We start from the raw sequence: 19,521 nt of genomic DNA on the forward strand, positions 1-19,521 counted from the left end.
GAGAGAGAGAGAGAGAGAGAGAGAGAGAGAGAGAGAGAGAGAGAGATCTGCATGACTTCATGTTTGCCCATGAGAGCCATATCTTGGTTATTGCCATATGCTTGCCCGTTTTCCAGTGTGAGTGGTGTTTGTGGTATACCCACTAAAAGGTCTACTGTATCAGTTAGTTCTGTGGAGCCACAGAGTGCTTTTCTGTAACACAACCATCACTGTCTTCAACTCATTTGTATTACTCTTGGTTCTTTGTTCAATCATCTACCTAATTTGAAGGAGACTTGTTGGACCTTACCAACACAGATTAAAAACCAGTAAATAGTACCACTAGGGTGCTTTAGGAACAAAATTCATATTTCTTTCCAATTAAAATAAAAATTAAGCTGGAATGCTTAAGTGGCTAGTCCTGGAAGTCCTAACAACAAAGCTCCACACACCCCAGAGTCTAAATAGGAAACTCTTCTCAGGGCGCCTTGACCATAGAGTCTGCTGGCAACATTCAACCCTAGCACCAGATAAATGCTAAATCAATATAGCTTAGCTATCTTAAACGGGGTCTCTTTTTTCCCACATATATGTGAAATGAATTTCTAAGCTATGCCAAGGACATTGCTATGTAGCATTAAAATAAAGATCAATTAAACACAATATTTGTGGTCTGAAAGAATCAAAGAAGTTTGAGTCTTGGTGAATAGTGAGTGTACATAGTGCCATGATTAAGGCCTTTGTAGCATTGTTGAAATTTCCTGGGTTTGGGGGCATAGATTGCCCTAACATTCACTAGCAAGACTCCCAAGTGGTGTTTCTGGATATGCAGAGCATAGAAAGGCTAAAAAGCTGTGAAGAGTCAGCTTTTCACACCTTACAATGGGCAAAGAATGGCTATGTAGGATATAGTCAATGGGGAGGGACTTGAAAGAGGGAAAGTCTCCAATACCAGTGTTTAGAGTTCAAGGAGAAACATTTGGGAAAAAGTTTTTTTTATTTTGTAGACTACCTGAAACCATAGAAGCATGGTTTAGAAATTAGAGGCACCATGTTTTCTGTGCCATGTAAATATAGCTATGTGCACAGTTGGAGGATGGAACAGAGAGATGAGCAAGGGCATCAAGAGGGGGAATAACCAGGTTGGTTGGGAGCAGGTGGGACCTAGGAGAGCATTGACCCTACTTGCTTCTCGTGGACTATACATACCCTAGAAGTTATAGGGAGAGCTTCAGTCAGATGTCCTGTTTTTGATGTTGATATGAGATAGCTTCAGAAATCTACATGTCAAGTATTGAAAAGATATTCCAATCCAGATGTGATTGGAAAGTCACTTGCTGTGTGATTTTGGATCACTTCCATACCCACATCTTTCTCCACTTGTAAAGGATGTACATATCACAGCCCTACCCCAAAGGTTCAAAAGAATTCATGTAAGCAGGGTGTGGAAAGACTGTCTCTGTATTTTTTTGTATTCTCTCCCAAATTATCACTTACTTTATATGATGACATATAACATCCTCACCACACTGGTATGAGATCCAAATCTTCTGAGTATTTTATTAGCAGCTAAGGAAATTCTTGCATTTATGGCATTACTTGACAAGTTAAAACTGTTTGACTGGTGAGTAGATGAATTATCCACGTGGTTTATCAATCAAACCCTTCTGATAAATTGGGGATACATGTGTTACTTTGTCTAGGGTTTGAATGGGGATAAATAGGATGTAGTCTTAATTCAGGAAATGTGTATAAAGAGCATGCACTGTCCTAAGCACTGCGCTAGACCCTGATGACATTACTGTCGTGAAGGGCACACAAGCATGCACACACGCACACACACACACACGTAAGCAGTAAGTGGGACCAAATGTACAAGGGGATCCTGAAGGAACATAGAACAATTGGCTTCAACCTGGTTGGAGAGTAAAGGACATCTTCCTGTCATTTACCATGCTAAGGACTTCGAGTTTGACCAAGAACAAAACAAAAGATCTTGGAGAGGAATTACAGCAGTGGTTCCATGGAGCTTCCATCGGAAGCAATGAAGGAGGAAAAGCAGAGAGACTGTATTGGAGATTAGCAGGTGGTGGGTAGATAATGCAGTGGCCATGGAGGTTGACTAGTGGCTAGCTGTGGAGCTGCAGCTAATGGTGACAGTTGGATGAGGTTTTGTGAGAAAGAGTCAAGAGCTAGAAGCTTATGCAACTGACAGGCATGCATGGGACAGAGTAGCACTTAGGGAAACTCCCATATCAGTCAGTCTCAGGTTAACACCTCCAGGCTGAACCCCATTTCTCCTCACATGTACCCTCTTACCCTCCCATCCTCTGTCCTTCTCCCTCCTCTCAGATTGATTCCTGCCTCCCATCTCCTCCTCTATGGTAGTTCTTCAACATGGTAGCCACAGACACACCTTGGAAGGCCTATGTTTTCCTCATGTTATTTCTTTTCTATTGACCACTAACTTAATCCATGGTTTCCATGGCAAATTTTACAACTAAAGAGAAAAGAAGAAAGGTCTGGTTATCCTTGTGCAGGCTGCCATGACGAAATACTTTCACTTGTATAGTTCAAGGACAACAGAAATTTGTTCCTCTGTCCTGAAGGTTGAGAAGATGGAGTAGCCAACATGTTCACTGTCTCAAGATGGCTGCTTTCTGCATGTAACATGATGTCTTCTTGCTGTGTCTTCACATAGGAGAAAGGGCAAACATGTTCTCTGGGCCTCTTTTATAAGAACAGTGATCCTATTGATGAGGGTTCCACTCTCCACCTAATCTCCTCCCAGAAGCTGCACCTCTGAGTACCCTCGCCTTGGAGATTAGTTTCAGGATAAGAATTTGGGATAGAGTAAGGGGTAACACAAGGATCCATACCTTTGCCAGGGCCAGTGCAACTCTAGAGGTAGTTGATGTTTCCTAACCCGCTTCCAAAATTCAGATCAAAGGGACAGTGGCAGTACATCTCCCTTGCTTGTCACTTCATGGGACTGCAGTGCACCGTGTCTCACTCTGTAGAATGTACCCAGGGTTGATAAAGAGTGTGAACTACGACCACGCCACCTGTCGGATGTGTCTGTGTGCACCAAAAGACCGGGAACTGTTGCTTTGTAGGCGGTAGCAATTTGTAATTTCTTTGAACTTGGGATAACCCAATGCTGTGTGTTTGATTTTTTTTGTTCAGATTTTATAAAAAATATTCCACGTTGAGTACTTGTGATTAAGGTTAAAATGGCACAGTATGTTTCTCGGAGATTTTAGCAAATTATCAGATTAAGGGAAGTCATTCAGTGCCTCGCTGATGCAGCCACAGCCTGTGCATTTGTACAGCAAATTCACCTACTGTGCCTTCTTGTGGCTATGTTCTTTACTGGTCAACAGATCTCTAAAACTTTTCTATTTTAGTACTCATAAAAGGATTTGTCATCAGGGCAATTAGATTAAGATGAGGTTTAAGAAAATCCTGAGTTTCTGACTTCTGTTTTCTAGGTTATTGCCACACCACACTGATGTCTTGGTGTGGTTTGTGCCCAGCTTCTGAGAATCGTCATTATCTACAAAGAACAGCAAGGGTGTGACAGGGAGACATGCCCTAGGCTGGGTCTCAAGAACAAACACCTTCTCTTTTGTTTCCTTGGTTTTTCTTGGTGAAGATGCTAAATTGGTTAAATATATAATTTTAAATAAAATAGTCATTTATATTTGTATTTGCTCAAATCCAAGGCTGATGAAAGAACTGAAACCCCTTAGATGGTAGCACTTGTTTGGTGTTGCTTTGGCTTAACCATGGAACTCAGCTCCTAAAAGCCATCTTTTGACCTGCTTACAGTGATGCTTTGTGGATTCTTAAAGTGTCTTTGTATCTGACCTTTTGACACAGGTGTTATAATCCTCGGATTTGCAAAGCGTAACTCTTTCCATGGGCCACAGCAGTTAAATGAGATGATGCCCCCCGAGGTCCTATTATCCCACACTCACACTGAGTGTCAGCCATCTGGTGGCAGTAAATTGGGAGGTGCTCCTCTCAGGTATCACCTAGAGTCAGTGAGATTCTTGCTCAGATTGGATTGCTGCAGCAAGAGGCAACTAACATTCCTAATGACTACCTCTCATCTTGTTGCTCAGAGCTTCTAAAATGTTCCCATGAGAAGAAACAGAATGCTCGTCTAATATCCATTAAGTCCTTGCACAGAAATGTTAAAATGAGCATTTATGTAACATTGCATGGTGAGTCTCAGGCTTTGAGGATCTGTCATGACATATTACCGCAGATGAGACTCAGGATGTACAGTTGGATGGCCACAGGGTTCTGTGTCCCAGGAGTACAAGAGCCTTGCTTGATTTCTCTGATCATGTTTGATATTATGGTGTCCACCATGACTCTTTCTGAGAAACTCTGGGAAGGTCTTGTTTTCAAACTCAACTACCTGCTGACCAAATTTGGTTCCAGGCAGCTTCAGACTAACAATTCAGTTTCCACACTGACGGCTGAGCAGGAGTTGCTCTCAGATCCTTGAGGCAGCCATTGTGTTCCTTGCCCCATCGACCTCTCAGCCACCACGGAGGCCCTCCTGCATCCCAATTCACATCTCTTCTGTTCCCCTTCATCTCCAGCTCTCACTCCACAGCTCTTCTCTCTTCCTCTGCTGCTCGGAAGACATTTTGAGTGGTTACACAGATCCTGTCAAAACACTCCTGAATCTTAAGAACAGGCGCTGTCTTCCAGGCATCACTTGCCTAGATATTTACTTCATTCAGCAAGGAGGTGGAAATCTCAGAGCTACGTCTTTAGAGTTCCTCCTACCATGAGGAATGAAAAGTCCAGATGATAGCCTTGCTTTTGAGAATCGGAGACTAAACTGCTGATTGGCTTCCCCCAACGTTCTATAAAACCTGTTATTTATTCTTTGGTGTTTCATACATGAATACAATGAATTTAGGTTGTTTCCACACCCAGCCTCCTTCCCCAGCTCGTTCTAGACTCTCTACCTACCTCCTAACTACTGTCTTCTTATCCTCTTCCTCTACTTCCTCTTTTTCTTTATCCCTTTAGAATTCCATGGAGTACTTGGCAGTGCCCTTCTAAGTGTGGATGTAGGGTGCTATCCATTGCTGCTTGGGCAACCTTCTGTGGGCTATGCCTCTGAAGAAAACTGAGTCTGTCTTTCTCCCCCCCACACACACCTCCCCCCAGCCATCATTCGCTAATTGTTCCTCGGCTCTTTCCTGCTCTGAGCTGGAGTGCCCAGTTCTTAAGTAGAAATTCAGACTAGTTTATGAACTTAAAGGCCTACGTGGTGCTTGTAAGAGTGTAATGCTAGACTCCAGCTGCCGTTCCCACCAAGGTACCTTCAGCTCTCACAGATACTGACTAGCACCTAACTGAGATGTGAACTATGAATCCCTAGCCGACAGACTTCCCAGGGAAGTGAGTTAACACCAAAGGTTACTGGTATGATAACTACATATCCTGCTTCACTGCTCCCTTCCCTAGCTCTAACCTTGGAATTGGAAAGCCTAGCTTCAGGCTTATGCTGTGCAATTTCCTTCATTCTCAGATGGTGTAAGAAGAGACTCCCACTTCTGCCACAGAGGCTCTAGATTCTCTCTTCAGAGACCCTACCATGTTGTCTGTCTCTGATGCTACAGCTGAACCATCCTCAGAGGCTCCACCATGGTGTTGTCTATCTGTCCATCTGCCCACTACATTACTAACTCATCTAATAAACTTCTCACACAACAATCTATTTCAATGTGCCCTCTAACCTCCATCTGAGCCCCTTATGTATTCTTCTTTATGAAAGCATACTCCTGCTTCTAGAAAGTTCTGCAGAAAAAAAATGAGCATAGTTCAATAATTAAAGTTAAAAGTACATCTTTTCTCTTTCACAAGAGATCCAGGTTATTCTGGGTTGTCTGTGCAGTGTTCTCTTACATGGAGCACAAATGTACTCAAAAACTTTTTGCCTCTTTGTTCATCTCCTTTCTTTATCTTCAAATAAATGATAGACTATACACTCTTTTTTTTTTTTGACTATACACTCTTGAACCTGCCATTAGCTAAAAATTCCAAAAGACAGTGTTCACCTAGCAGAGCTACCCAATTGTCTCTAGCCCATCTACTGGAAGCTGGGTTTTCTACTTGTGACATTCTTTTGTCTTCGTAACTCCACCAAATGACTTTCCAAACTTGTATCATGATTTAGGAATTTGCAGAGATGGGTATATTTCTAAGAAAATAAAGGAAAGATACATTCTATTTTTTTTTGAAAATTACTTTCATTTTCGACACAGCTTTTAAGCTCTTTTAATCCATGATGTTCTTATTAGAATTTTATCATAAATTAAAGAGTACCCTTCTTCCTGTAGGGAAGAAGATTGGCTTAGTTAATTTAGGCTGCCATAACAATGTATCTTGACTGGTTAGCTTATAACCAACATAAATGTGTCACAACTCTGAAGGCTTGGCATCTGATACCAGAAAACAAGAGTGGATGGATTCTTACAAGTGTGTGGTTCCAAAAACTGATAGTGGCTGATCCTGTGTCTTCACAAGATACAGAAAGAGCTAGCCAGATCTCTGGAGTCTCCTTTGGAAGAGGAATGATTCACCCTTATAATCTAATGGACAACAAAGGTATCACCCCCTGGAGTCAGCACTTGAGAGAAACTCAGCATTTGAATATTGTGAGTCCACTACCAACAGCAAAAATTCAAAGGAAAAGGACACAACTGGGCCTGGCCACAAAACATAGGACTTCCACTGCCCCTCTCCTACCCTGGGGATACTTATTCCACTGTGCCAACCAGGGCAGGAACCCGGAACCGTCATGTTAGGGAAATGCTGGGGTCAGCAGTTAGGAGGGCTGGGTAGCCACACAGGTGAAGAGGGTATGTTCCAGAGGCACTCACAGTTCTTTTTCTAAAGATATGTTCAGAGTTCTTGTGGTTGTTATTGGTACCCAATAAATGGTCAGTGTGTGATCAAAGCAATCATGCAAATAGGAAACCGTCCTGGAGAGAAACAGCCTCTAGATAGAGATCCTAAGAAACAAACAAACAACTTAGGTTTCCCTGCTTTAGTAAGTCTTCGAAGTACAGTTTGTTAAAATTTCCTTCAAATAAAGAACTCTAAAATCCATGACCACATACAGGAAATTAGGTGAAGAACAGAAATGGAGGATAGAAAAGGAAGTTAAAAGGCCAGCTTTAGTATCTAGTAACATCTATTAGACAGTATATCTATCCATAGCACCAGATGCTGAGAGTCTTCAAACCGTAATCTGACACCTACCAGGCATATGGCTGGTTCCCAATGGTTCCTTATTGGTCAGTATTGTTCTTCTGCTCTTCAGAAGATGCAGAATTAAAACTGGGTGTAGTCATGCACACGGTTAATCCTAGCAGTTGGGAGGCAGAGGAAGGTGGATCTCTGTGAGTTTGAGGCCAACCTCATCTACATAGTAAGCTCCAGGACAAGCAGGGCTGTGTAGAAAGTCCCTGGCTCAAAAAACAACAATCCCCCCAAAGCAAGCAAGCAAACAGCAAGACAGATCCATGGAGAATAACACAACGACTAGGGTTATATCATCATTTGATCTTTACTTCCTGGAGGCTTGGTGAAGTTAACACTGATTTTTTTTAAAGATTTATTTATTTATTTTATGTATGTGAACACCCTCTCAGAAGAGGGCATCAGATCCCATTACAGATGGTTGTGAGCCACCATATGGTTGCTGGGAATTGAACTCAGGACCTCTGGAAGAGCAGTCAGTGCTCTTAACCATTGAGCCATCTTTCCAGCCCTAACACTGAATTTATATCTTCAGTGTTTCTGTCTATGCCAACCAAACACAGCTGTCACTGCAGAAGCAACAAGTTATAGTTTATTCTTGAACCGAATATGAGTGACCATGACCCTGGAAACATAGCTTCACATTGCCCTGAATACCGTGTTTCAACATGGAAATGGTCTCGTAAGGCTTTCTTTTAGTTACAGAGCAAAAGAAACTCAGGAAGCAAACCGTTTTCCCAATACAACAAGTGGGAGCATCAGGCTACCCCGAAGGGGAGAGATCCCTATCATAGGCTCAGATTCTGTCGGAGGGTATTCTGAGCTTTGGGGTTGATGATCTACATAGTTAACACATTCTAAACGGTCATATTTGATATTCACACGTGTTTTTGATCACAGATAGAAATGGGCAATGAGTAGCTATTAGGAGGCTAATCATAGCCCAAGATAACCCGACCTTGCATCTGTAACACTGCAATGCAGTGTAACCACTGTTCCAAATAGTGTCGCAGCTTCATTCCTGTTGCTGTGATAAAAACATGAGACAAAAGCCTAACTTAGAGGGGAAAAGATTTGAAAGGAGCACAATTCCAGGCTAAGGTTCATCACTGAGGGAAAGCTGAAGCAAGATTCTGGTCACACCACATTCACGATGAAGAGCAGAAAGAAAGAAATGAATGGATACTCGTTTGCCATCTCCACTCGCGCTGAGTTTCATCCCTCCATTCATATATAGTTCAGGACTCCTCACCTCTGGAATGCCTTTGCCCATGATGGTCTGGGTCTTCCCACATCAATTAATTTAGTTAAGACAATGCCCTACAAACATGCCCGTAGGCTGGCCCAATGTTGAAAATGCTTAAGATTCTTCCTAAGTGATCATAGATTATTTCAAGTTGAAAATTAAAGACAATTATCAGAGCACTGTAGAATCTTCAACACAGGCATAGGGTTTGCTGGGAACTTCAATCTCCTTGCCCTAACATATTAATTTACATATCTATGCATGTATATATCATATAACACACTTGTGTGTGTGTGTGTGTGTGTGTGTGTAAATTGCAAAATTTCCAATTTCTCTTATGAAACCATATCTGTCTGATGAATAATTTGAATTAGCTGAAAGGGAAGAAAATGCTTTCTTTTATCAGTCTTTGAACTTAATTTTCTTTGGACCTTTGACTCTTTTCGTTAGCTGTTTTTCCACTTATAACTGGGCCACCAATGGCTTTTTTAGACATGGTCTATGTGCTTGCTTCGGTATATGTACTACAGAAAGGCAGGGTCACCAGCTCTGTAGTTAACACAGTGGCTTCCACATGTAATATGCCCTGCCTTCTAAGTCCATCCCAAACATATAAGTAAAATTCTTTGTAAATTAGTGTAATCAAAGAAGGTGGGCACTGTCTGGAAGTTGAAGTACGTGGAAACACTCCATAGTATAGAAGTGGTCACCGAAAGATCAATTACCAGAGAGTACAGCTCGTACAGTTAGTAGAGCCAGATAGGAAAGAACTGTGAACAGTGTGGGTGTGTTTAGGGACCACACAGAACCACAGGCACAATTAGGTTCCCAGCTAACGGTTTTAGCCACACAGCTTTCATGTTCTTATCCCTATGATTTCCCTGTAATTTAGCCCCATGGAAAACTTTTAGCAGACATTTCATGGGGCAGTTAACTCTGTGGCAACCGTCTAGTCTAATTGGAATCATGTAGCTAAAGCCCCGGGTAGTACTTGAGAGTGAAAAGGTGTCTTTCAACTCAGGTAACTCTGGTTGTGCTGTGGGCTTCCCTGGAACAGTGTTCCCTGATGCATGGCTGACTGCAGAAGGCATATACCCAGGCAGCCTTAAACAGAACACTGGCTAATCGTCAGCAAAGAAGCTCATCCATCTCCCCCTGATACTCTCCATTTATGAGGAGACCTGGGGGCTGTCGGGGAGCTCATGCAACAGTGATGGCTCTGAGGACAGAGTGACAGCAGGGTTCTCTGCTGGCCGCAATAGGTAGCTGGTCTTTGGCCACTGAAGCATTCTGTCCCTGCAGTTCTGCAAAGCAATTACCAAGCCCTCTTCGTCGTCTTGATTTATAAAGAAATTGCCTTCCTCGGGGGAAGACCATCAGGCACACAGTAATCCAAACAGCTAGACTATGCTAATCCTTTAAAAATTAAGGAAACTCGAATCTCAGGGAACAGTTCTGGCTGGGCTCTGATGAGGTTCCGTTTGTACTCAGCTGTGGAAAGAGAGAGAAAGAAAGAAAGAAATCAGGAGCTTTTTTAAGTCAATTCAGCTCCCCTGTGAAATATACGGAAGTGTGGCTAATCCTAACACAGTTAATATTGCTCGTTATGTATGGCTGGTATTTCAGATAATGCTTTTTAAAACTTTGATATATTTTTTTTAATTAGCACACAGAGTAACAGCTTTTGTTATAGAATTTTCCTACATAAGTTTTTGGCTGATCGTCCTCCTGTCTTATCCCAAATCTGTCCCTTCTTGTGTCTTTGCACCATCGGGAGCCTCTTAGTTATAAACACATACATGTGTGCATGCTTCCTTAAAACCACTTTTCTCTTGTTTAGTTTCATAATCCTCACCCCACACTTACACTGACACCAAGATGTGCACGCCTGCACATGCATGCAGGCACATTTGAGAGAGAATATACAGAATTCACCTTTCTGAGACTGAGTTAGATTACTTAGCATAATGATTTCCAAGGTGACCTAGTTTCTTAAAAATTTCATAATTTCACCTTGACTTAAGGCTGAACATATATACACCTTTATACATGTTTCATTGAACATTCTTCTGATGATGGGCCTCTGGAATTGTGACTACATTACTATTGTGAATAGCACTAAAGTCAACATACATAAGCAGCTGTCTTTGGGATAGGACAGGGAGTCACTTGAGTGTATGTCCACAAGTGTTGTAGCTGGGTCATGTGGTAGTTCTAATTTTAACTTGCTAAGAAATCTCCATACTGAGATATATATGTACTAGTCAATATGGAGCCATTTCTATAATGGATAAACCAATTGGCAGAGTGAGTTCCAGCCAGTAGTGAGGAAGGATTCCTCTTTTCCCACACTCGCAGCAGAATTTGTTGCCGTTCACTGCGCCCCCCCCCCACCTTGATAGTCATTCTGACTACAAAATGATGGAATATTAAAGGACTTTCAATATGAACTTTTCTGATGTCTAAGGATACTAAACAACTTCCGAGATGTTGATTGGATATTTGTATTTCTTCTGTTAATGAACTGTTCAGTTCCTTAGCCTATGCATTGGTAATTTGAGGTGGGTGGTATTTAATTTTGCATCCTTTATATATAGTCTAGATATTTACCTCCAATCTAAAGACAGCTGGCGAAGGAGCTCTTCTGTTCTTGCTGCTATCTGATCTCTCTTGTGATAGTTTCTTTTGCGGTGGAGTATCTTTGTGATTTCCTATGCAGAAGCTTGGTGATTTCAAAAAACCCTATTTCCTGGCTACTGAACTCGTAGTCCCAAGGCTCTAGCCTACAACTATATCTTGATGTGTCTCACCTGTTTTCCTCTAGCAGTTTCTTCTTTTCAGATGAAATGTAGGTCCTCTGTTCTTTTAGAATTGATTGAGTGTACGTGTGTGTGTGTGTGTGTGTGTGTGTGTGTGTGTGTGTGTGTCTGTCTGTCTGTGTGTCTGTGTCTGTGTGTCTGTGAGCATGCACACACTCGCGAAGAGTGAGAAGTATGGATCTAATTTTACCCTGTCTGTAGGTAGGTATTCAGACAGTATTGTTTGTGGAATAGACTGTTTTTCCCCTCAATGTAAATTTTTCAGAGCTTTGTCAAATATTAGGTGGCAAAAGCTGTAGGGAATTCTGTCTGTGCATTCTATTCTGTTTTATTGGTCTGTGCGTGTGTGCTGTTGCAGTACCATACTGTTTTTATTATGGCTTCTGGAGTAGGTATGGTGGTATCTCCAGCAGTGTGCTTTCCACCTCTGTTTGTATCTATCCTGGTTCTGCCTTTCTGTGGTCTTCTCATTTCCCTGTGAATTTTCATTATCGCTGCTGTTCCAGTGCTATGACAAATGTCAGTGAAGCCTTGATAGGGGTTGCACAGTTAGTAGCCTGAGTTTGGAACTCAGTAGTTAGCCGTTTTCACTCAATGCATTCCGTCAGTCCACAAGCTGGGTGATGGAGGGTATCACTGAATATTTTTTCAATATTTAACTTTTCCTTGTAGAGGCATCTCACTCCCTTGGTTAGTTGTAGTCCAAATATTTCTTATTTTTAGACATTGTGAGTAGAATATTTATTACTAATTCCTTTCTTAGCAGATTGGTTGTTGATACACAGGAAAGCTAGTGAGTTTTGGATGTTACTGTTTCAGGCTCAAAGTCTATACAAAGTCTTAATGTTTTCTGATACTGTCTGTGGTTTAAGTATAGAGTTGTGTTATATAAAAAGAAGGAAAATTCTACTTCATCCTTGTCTATCTATATCCATTCATATCTTTCTCTTGTCTTATTTCCATGGCTGTGGCTTCCAACACTATATTGAATAAGAGGGAGAGAGTGGGCATCTTGTCTTGTTCTAGCTTTTAGAAGACACAATGTTCTTAATTTTTCCTACTTCAATTAAGAGTATATCTGTAAGTGTGTTATATTCCATCTTTATTATATAGCGGTGTGACTCATCTATTAATTTCTTCAGGAATTTCATCATAACAATATGTTGAACTTTGAGGTGATTTCTTCCCCTAGGACTATTTATATGATTTTTTTAATTTATTGAACGGTATATGTTGAACCAACCCTGACTCCCTGAGTTAAAAACCAGTTTTTCTAATGCCTTCTTGAACAGAGTTTGAAAGTATTTTGTTTTGAAAATTTTTATCTATGCTCGTCAGCAAAATTGATCTGCCATTTCCCTACCATCCTAATTCCTTTCCGCCCTCCCCCTTCCTCTTTCCTTTCTTCCTTCATTGCTCCTTCCCCCTTTCCCTTTCTTCCTTCTTTACTTCCTTTTTTGCTCTTGTTTTATATCTTTATCAAGCTGTGGTATCCTGGTAATACAGCTTTATAGAATGCCTTTGGTGGTGTTCCTTCCCTTGGTATTTTGTGGGAGAGTATAAGAAGTATAGCTGTTAGATCTTACATACTTTACTAGAATTCAGCACTAAACCTGTCTCATCTTGGATGTTTCTTTGTGGGGAGATTTCTAACTATTATTTGAAACTTACTGTTTCTTATGGGTGTGTTGAAATTTTCTACATATCCTGGTGTTAATTTTGGTAGTTTGTATAAGTTTAGACATTTATCCTTTTTTTTCTTCTAGATTTTCAGATATAAGTTTTTAAAGTATTCCCTAATGATCTGGAATTCACCAGCAGTAGAAAGAGGAGTAGGTGAGAGTGAGACTGGGAGAAGAGGAGAGAGAGGGGTGTAAAGTGAATGAATGAATGAATGAATGAATGAATGACATTTTTAAAAAGGCTTGCTTTGTAGCCTATGATGTATATGTTAAAGTTTAGAGAAAGTGCCATATACTGTTGAAAAGAAAGTATATCCCCTGCCCTATAGATGTCATAGTCTGCAGATATCCCATTGATCTGTGACTTTCTTTTCTAAGTTTTAGTTTAGAAAATCTAAATATGGGAGTAAGATAGTAAAGTCTCCAAGCATCATTTTATCAGACACCATGTTATATTTTTACACCTTTGGTATTTGTTTTATAAAATTGGAAGTCCCAAGATTTAGCTAAATCTTAACATAAATCATTAACTAAATTTAACATAAATTTAGCTAAATCTTTAACATAATATTTACAATGTTATATCTTCTCAATGAATTGTTCTCTTTATTAAACTCTAATGGCCCTCTTCATCTCTTTCTGACTAGTTATGTTTTGAAATCTATTTTATGAGATTTAAGAAATGATGTGCCAGTTTATTTGCAGCTTCTCTTTGCCTGGCAGGTTATTTCCATCCATTGACTTTCAAGTTCTGGATGGCTTTACAATGTGTTTCTTGTAGACAGCAGACAGTTGGATATTGTTTTCTAATCTAGTCAGCTAGCCTATATTGCTTGGTGAATTAAGACCGCTTAGATTTAACATTGTTATTGAGAAGAGTTTGCTGTTTACTGTGATTTTGTTAGCTGATGTATAGGTTGGTTGGATTATTGGCATTTCTCTTCTTCTTCACTGGTTAGCATTAAAAGTTTACTGGTGTGGTGTATTGGACATAATTGATTCCTTCTCGACTTGTCTCTGTTTATTTGTTTCTCTCTTGTAATATAGTGCTTCCTGTGTTCTCCTGAATGGGAATGTCTTCTTTCCTACTCCCTGTACATTATTCTTTTAATATGTTTTCCGCAAAGCTGATTTATTTAGCATGAATTGTCTTAATTTGTGATTGTCTTGAAATGTTAATTTTTTTAACCAATGTTAAAAGACAACTTTGCCAGGTACAGTGATCTTGGCGGGCATTACTTTCCTGGCCTGGCATATCATGCTTTGCTTTTAAGGTAGCTGATGAAAGGCAGGATGTAATTCTTGCATTTCTACCTTTGCATATGAGCTAGCAGTTTTTCCATATATGCTTTTAATATTGTTGCTTTTCTTTTTTTGGCACATTATCTATATGTCTTAGCTTGGGTTTTATTGCTGTGAGGAGATACCATGACCATAGCTACTCTTATAAAGAAAAACAATACTGAAAACCAGGTGGGCAAATTCCAAACTATATCTCCATGTCTGATATCAAAACACTTTTCAGCTTTCCAACTCCTTTCAGGTTTGTTGACTGTAACAGCCTTCTCTCTTTTGGCCTATTTCGACTCCTTGTTAATAGCTTCCCTTGGCTGCTATCCTATGGTTCTGAAACCTCCTACATCTTAGAGACCCCAAGGCAATCCAGGCTTCACCTTCACAGCTTCACACCACGTCCTCTCTAAGCATCCATGTAGGGACACTCTTAATTCATGCCTCACAATTCAATCAGGGTTATATAGGTTATTTCTAGGGGCTATATAGTGTATATATATTTGAGGTTGTTTTATAAAGAATCTTCAAGAATTTTTTGATGCTGTATTTTACATACAATTTTGTTGCACAATTTCTAAAGAGATATTGCTTCCCCCATGATAGGCAGAAAATGATTTAAGTGCAATGGTCATAGGGACTCTATTTTGGGAATTGGCTTGTCTTGAATTTATAGGGCTCTGCTTACCTCTAACTCTTGAGTACTAGTATTAAACAAAACCTGACTCTTATTTCTAAGTACCATGCACATTTCAAAATAGGAACCTCTGTGTGTGTGTGTGTGTGTGTGTGTGTGTGTGTGTGTGTGTGTAAATTTCAGAGAAGGCTTATCTGGAATCAAATAAAAACTAGGGTAGAGAAAAGTGTTGTAGTTACTATTGTCAACATCTAATGTTCGTGAAGTTGTTCATTCCTTTTACTTCTCATCGGCTGGTCTTATACATTTGTTGAGTACCAGTGAAACTAGCCTGATCATCATAAAGTCTTGTGAAAGGAAGCAGTGTGCTCCCATCATGACTCTTCACAGAGAATTGACTGAGTTTATTTGTGGAGAGAGGGTACAGACACTAGGCTATATATGGACCGTTAGATCCAGAGTCTGGATCTATAATTATTTGGAAACCCCACCACTACCATCAAGCAAAAGTCATACATATATTGCTACCCAATATTCCTCTTGCCATGAAAAACTATCTGGAATTTTTGATAAGCTTCATGAATGTCAGGAAGAATGTGGCTTCAAAGCACAACCTGGTGAAAATCCTTTCTAGGTGGCATGATCTAGAACTTTCTTTTATAATATCCTTTGTAGTTTGAATAAATCACCATGCATCACACTCATTTTTCCTAGCAGAGGCTAGCCCCTCCTTCCCCCCCTTCCTCCTCCTTCTTCCTCACCAGATATCCTCTCAGAAACAAAGGTTGAAATTTATAAGAAATCCTATTAAAATGTTTTTAATATTTACCTAGTTGCTTTTTCTAAGTAACTAAAATCTTCTATTTATATTTTAAGATCAGTAAAAAAAAAGTCCTATTTAAATTGAATAACCTTTCATAGTGTTATATTAAAGGACTATTTTAACCCTCCCTATAAAACATTTATATACCAAAGTAAATAGTAGGATCAGTAGCCTTTTAACAGCATTAGTCCTGTTTTCCTTTAAATAACATAAAATCCCCTCAAAACCAGTCACCCAGATTCCCCCCATCAGCCCCGAAGCCCTCAGTTTTCCTTCTTCCACTGATCTGTATTGAATTGCATCCCTTTCATTGACTCACACCTCAAAGAACCTCTCTGGGCGGTGAGGATGTTACCCCCTTTACCTTTAGAAGAGTTCAGGGCCAACAAAAGAAATTGGCAAAGGAATGAGAAAGCACCATACAAGCCAAGGTGGTGGAATGAAGTTCTATAATCTGTCCAAATGCACAGATTCTTGTGGTTTGGCCCTTTGGCTCCCAGCAATGAGTAGAGAGCACTACTCCTGCAATAAATCCATCCATGGAGTTTGAATGCAGATTTCATGCTCTGTGTTATCCATGAGGTAACTTTAACCCATCTCCATCCAAGCGTCTAGGGTCAGACTCCAGAGTGGAATTAATCACTGCACTCTGTATGCCTTTTAGGTCAATATTAGGATTCCCAAAGTTGGGCACCATTGTACTGTCTCAGTCCTTCCTCCCCATCTCCTCAATTCTCCCAATATTGTCCTACCTTCCATGAATTCACACATCTTCCGGCATTCTTTCTATGTTGTCAATAGCCATTGCAAGAAATCTCTCTGAAGCTGAATCTTAAACACAGTGAGAACATTTTTAAGTGACAGAATAACTAAATCGCTCCAATCTCTCTAACAATGTGCCAGAGATTCTCCATCTACTAGGACATCACTTTTCTCTTGTAGAGCTAGAGGAATGTCCATCCCTGTCATAACCATGTGAAATATTACAGCAGGGTCCTCCTGTTGCCCTTAGCTCAGGATATGCAATGTAGGAAAGAGTGTGGTACATCTCCTTCCTGTGGGCTATGTCAGAGACAATGTAATGACACAGAAACATGACATCCATAAAATGAGTTACTACAAATATACTTCTGACATAGCCATGGAAGGTATATGTTTAGGACAGAAAAAAAATATGTCTCTAAAATATTTAGTAAGTTGAAAGCTCTGTCTTGTAAAAATACTTGAGACTTCTCACAGAAGTCTGGAATTCCTAGAAGTCTCTACTTATCAAGAGTTCTGGAACTCTGACATATCATGTTGGGAATTCTGCCTGCTCTATTTGCAGTAGATGCTTACAACGTAGCTCCAAGGTGTGTTTGTTGCAGTCACATTTACTCATTAGCGGTACACCGTCGTGGAAGATTGCAGAAAGGAAACCAGCTTCCTTATGAAAGGGTGTTCTCTTGGAGACCACAGTGAGGATCCATAACATGTTCATTTGCTTTTCAGGAATGTAAGTTCAGCTGGAGAGGAGGCCCGCCGAAGGATGCGGGAGTGTGACGGGCTCACGGATGCCTTGCTGTACGTGATTCAGTCTGCACTGGGAAGCAGTGAGATCGATAGCAAGGTTGGTGATGTTTGCATAGCTCCAGTTTCTTACCAGTTAAAGGGACGCCAGAGATTAAACAACAGCTAGCAGCCATGGGAAGTGACCATGGTATTTCATGCTTGTGTTCTGAACCCTATTCTTAGAAACTCAAACATTGTCTAAAAGGTATGCTCACTGTAGCTGAGAACCAGCACTTGAATTTTCTACCAGCAGTAAGTGAAAATTCAGATTGATATAAGTAACTCAAACCATTGGTGTCCAAGATGAGTGTAAGCTATCACACAGCACTTCAGCTTCCAGATTGCACATTTAGTGTATGTATACGTATATACTTTTAAAGATAAAGATACTGAAGTTCTCTGAGATTTGAACAATTATACTTTCTTAAGGGGTGTTTTAAAATCTTACAAAATCTTTCCTAAATTTTCAGAATGTTTAATCAAAGCTTCCAGCATGCTATGGCTCAAAGGCACTGTGCTGTGTTAGTTCATAGACTCAAAGAGAATTAGGTATTGGGTTGTCTTTCCCAGTATTCGAGATATTTTGTTTGTCTTTATTATATTAGTTTTAGTTCACAACAGCTAGAAATTTGTAATCTTATAGTAATCCTGATATGAAGCCATATGTCACTTATACATTTAAAAATAATACATGCAAAATTGTCACTCTTTAATAAGGAATACTCCAGAGCTACTCTAATAGACATTTAGATCAGAGGAAGCCTATGTTCTGAGTGTGTGAATGGGCTTGTTAAGGACACTCCTGGCCTCTCTCCATCCATTCAATGCCAGTAGCTTTCCCTACACCCATCCACCAGAGCTCTCAACTCAAAGGGGATAAGAGAGATTTTACCATGAAGCCTGATTTGAGTGGCCATGGTCTGGGAACATGGGTTTAGGTTACTCAAAATTCCAATTTTACAACATGTAATTAGTTTCATGGAGGTTTTTTTCTTTTCACAATATTTTGTATGAGTTATTTGGGAATTTCACATCATAAACCATAATTATACTCACTTCCCAGTCTTCCCAGGTCCACCCTTCAACCCTTGCAACCTACTCCTTCCTCCAAAAAAGAAGAAGAAAAAAGGTCCAGTTTGTATTACCCACATTCTTACTAGATGAGAAAGGACATGGTTTTTCCTTAAGGGGTTGGCCACAGGGAGTTTTATGGAGCTTTTAAGGTAGTAAAATACAGAAATTTATAAAAACAGGGCTTTTAAAAGTAAATTCATAGGAAAATCAGAGGAGGTGGTTTACAATAAACTGGAAAACTTTGTTTTAGGTCCGGAATGCTCTTTGACGATACTCTTTCATCACTAGAAAGCTAGAGTTCTGTTAATACATTCCAAATCCATAAGGCATGACTAGTATGGAGGATATTAGTCTGATGGTACAAGGGGCCAAGAAGGTAAAGGATGCTTATTTAATATGTTAACTATCGCCCATAATAAATTGTACAGTCTCTGGATCTGTAACATTTCTAATAGTACGCAGTCTTTGAGGTTTTAGTCAGTCAGTCCCTGCAAACACATTCTCTTCAGGAATCCATAGCACCAAACAGCAGTGTCTCCAAGCATGGAAGATGTCTTGTGAGGAGCTCAGGTGACATGGCCATGAACACTTCCTTGATCCCATGCTTTCAGGTACTAACTCTTCATCAGAATTGCCTTTGGAACAACTGGTAAAGACACCTGATGAAACCGTATTATCCCTGCTGGAACCCCATCACCACCCTTCAAATCTAAATACCCAACCTTGGCCACAAGTATTTATCCCGTTATAAGTGAATCGTGATCTGTTGGTATTATGGATTAAAATCTTGGCTGCAAAGAGGGAGCTTTGAAATACACTACTTAGGAAGCGTGCATAAGATAACGTAGCTGTAATGTCAGATGGAAGACAAATGGGTGGGGCTCAGTCTTCATGGTGCTTGCTTACAGTCCTTGCAGGATGCCCTCCCTGTCTTCAAGCCCAGCATCACATACACTGGATATGGTAACACATGCCTGGAATTCCAACACTTGAGAAGTGAAGGCTGGAAGATCAGAAGTCCAAGGCCATTCTCAGCCATATTGAATTCAGTGTGAGCCTGGGCTATGTGAAACCCAGTCTCTCTCTCTCTCTCTCTCTCTCTCTCTCTCTCTCTCTCTCTCTCT

General features: G+C 40.3%; 1 protein-coding gene across 5 annotated transcripts in view; it reads left to right on the top strand.

The window, feature by feature from the left end:
- Ctnnd2 (catenin delta 2) overlaps window positions 1-19,521 on the top strand; it is an 810,313-nt gene that overhangs the window by 658,187 nt on the left and 132,605 nt on the right. For all 5 annotated transcript variants that reach the window (XM_028767562.1, XM_028767558.1, XM_028767559.1 and 2 more), the window contains one exon: window positions 17,264-17,381. In XM_028767562.1, coding sequence (XP_028623395.1) covers window positions 17,264-17,381 — 118 coding nt within the window. The remainder of the gene's footprint in view (window positions 1-17,263; window positions 17,382-19,521) is intronic.

This window comes from Grammomys surdaster, unplaced genomic scaffold (assembly GCF_004785775.1).
Source record: "Grammomys surdaster isolate TR1022 unplaced genomic scaffold, NIH_TR_1.0 174, whole genome shotgun sequence".
Lineage (NCBI taxonomy): Eukaryota > Metazoa > Chordata > Mammalia > Rodentia > Muridae > Grammomys > Grammomys surdaster.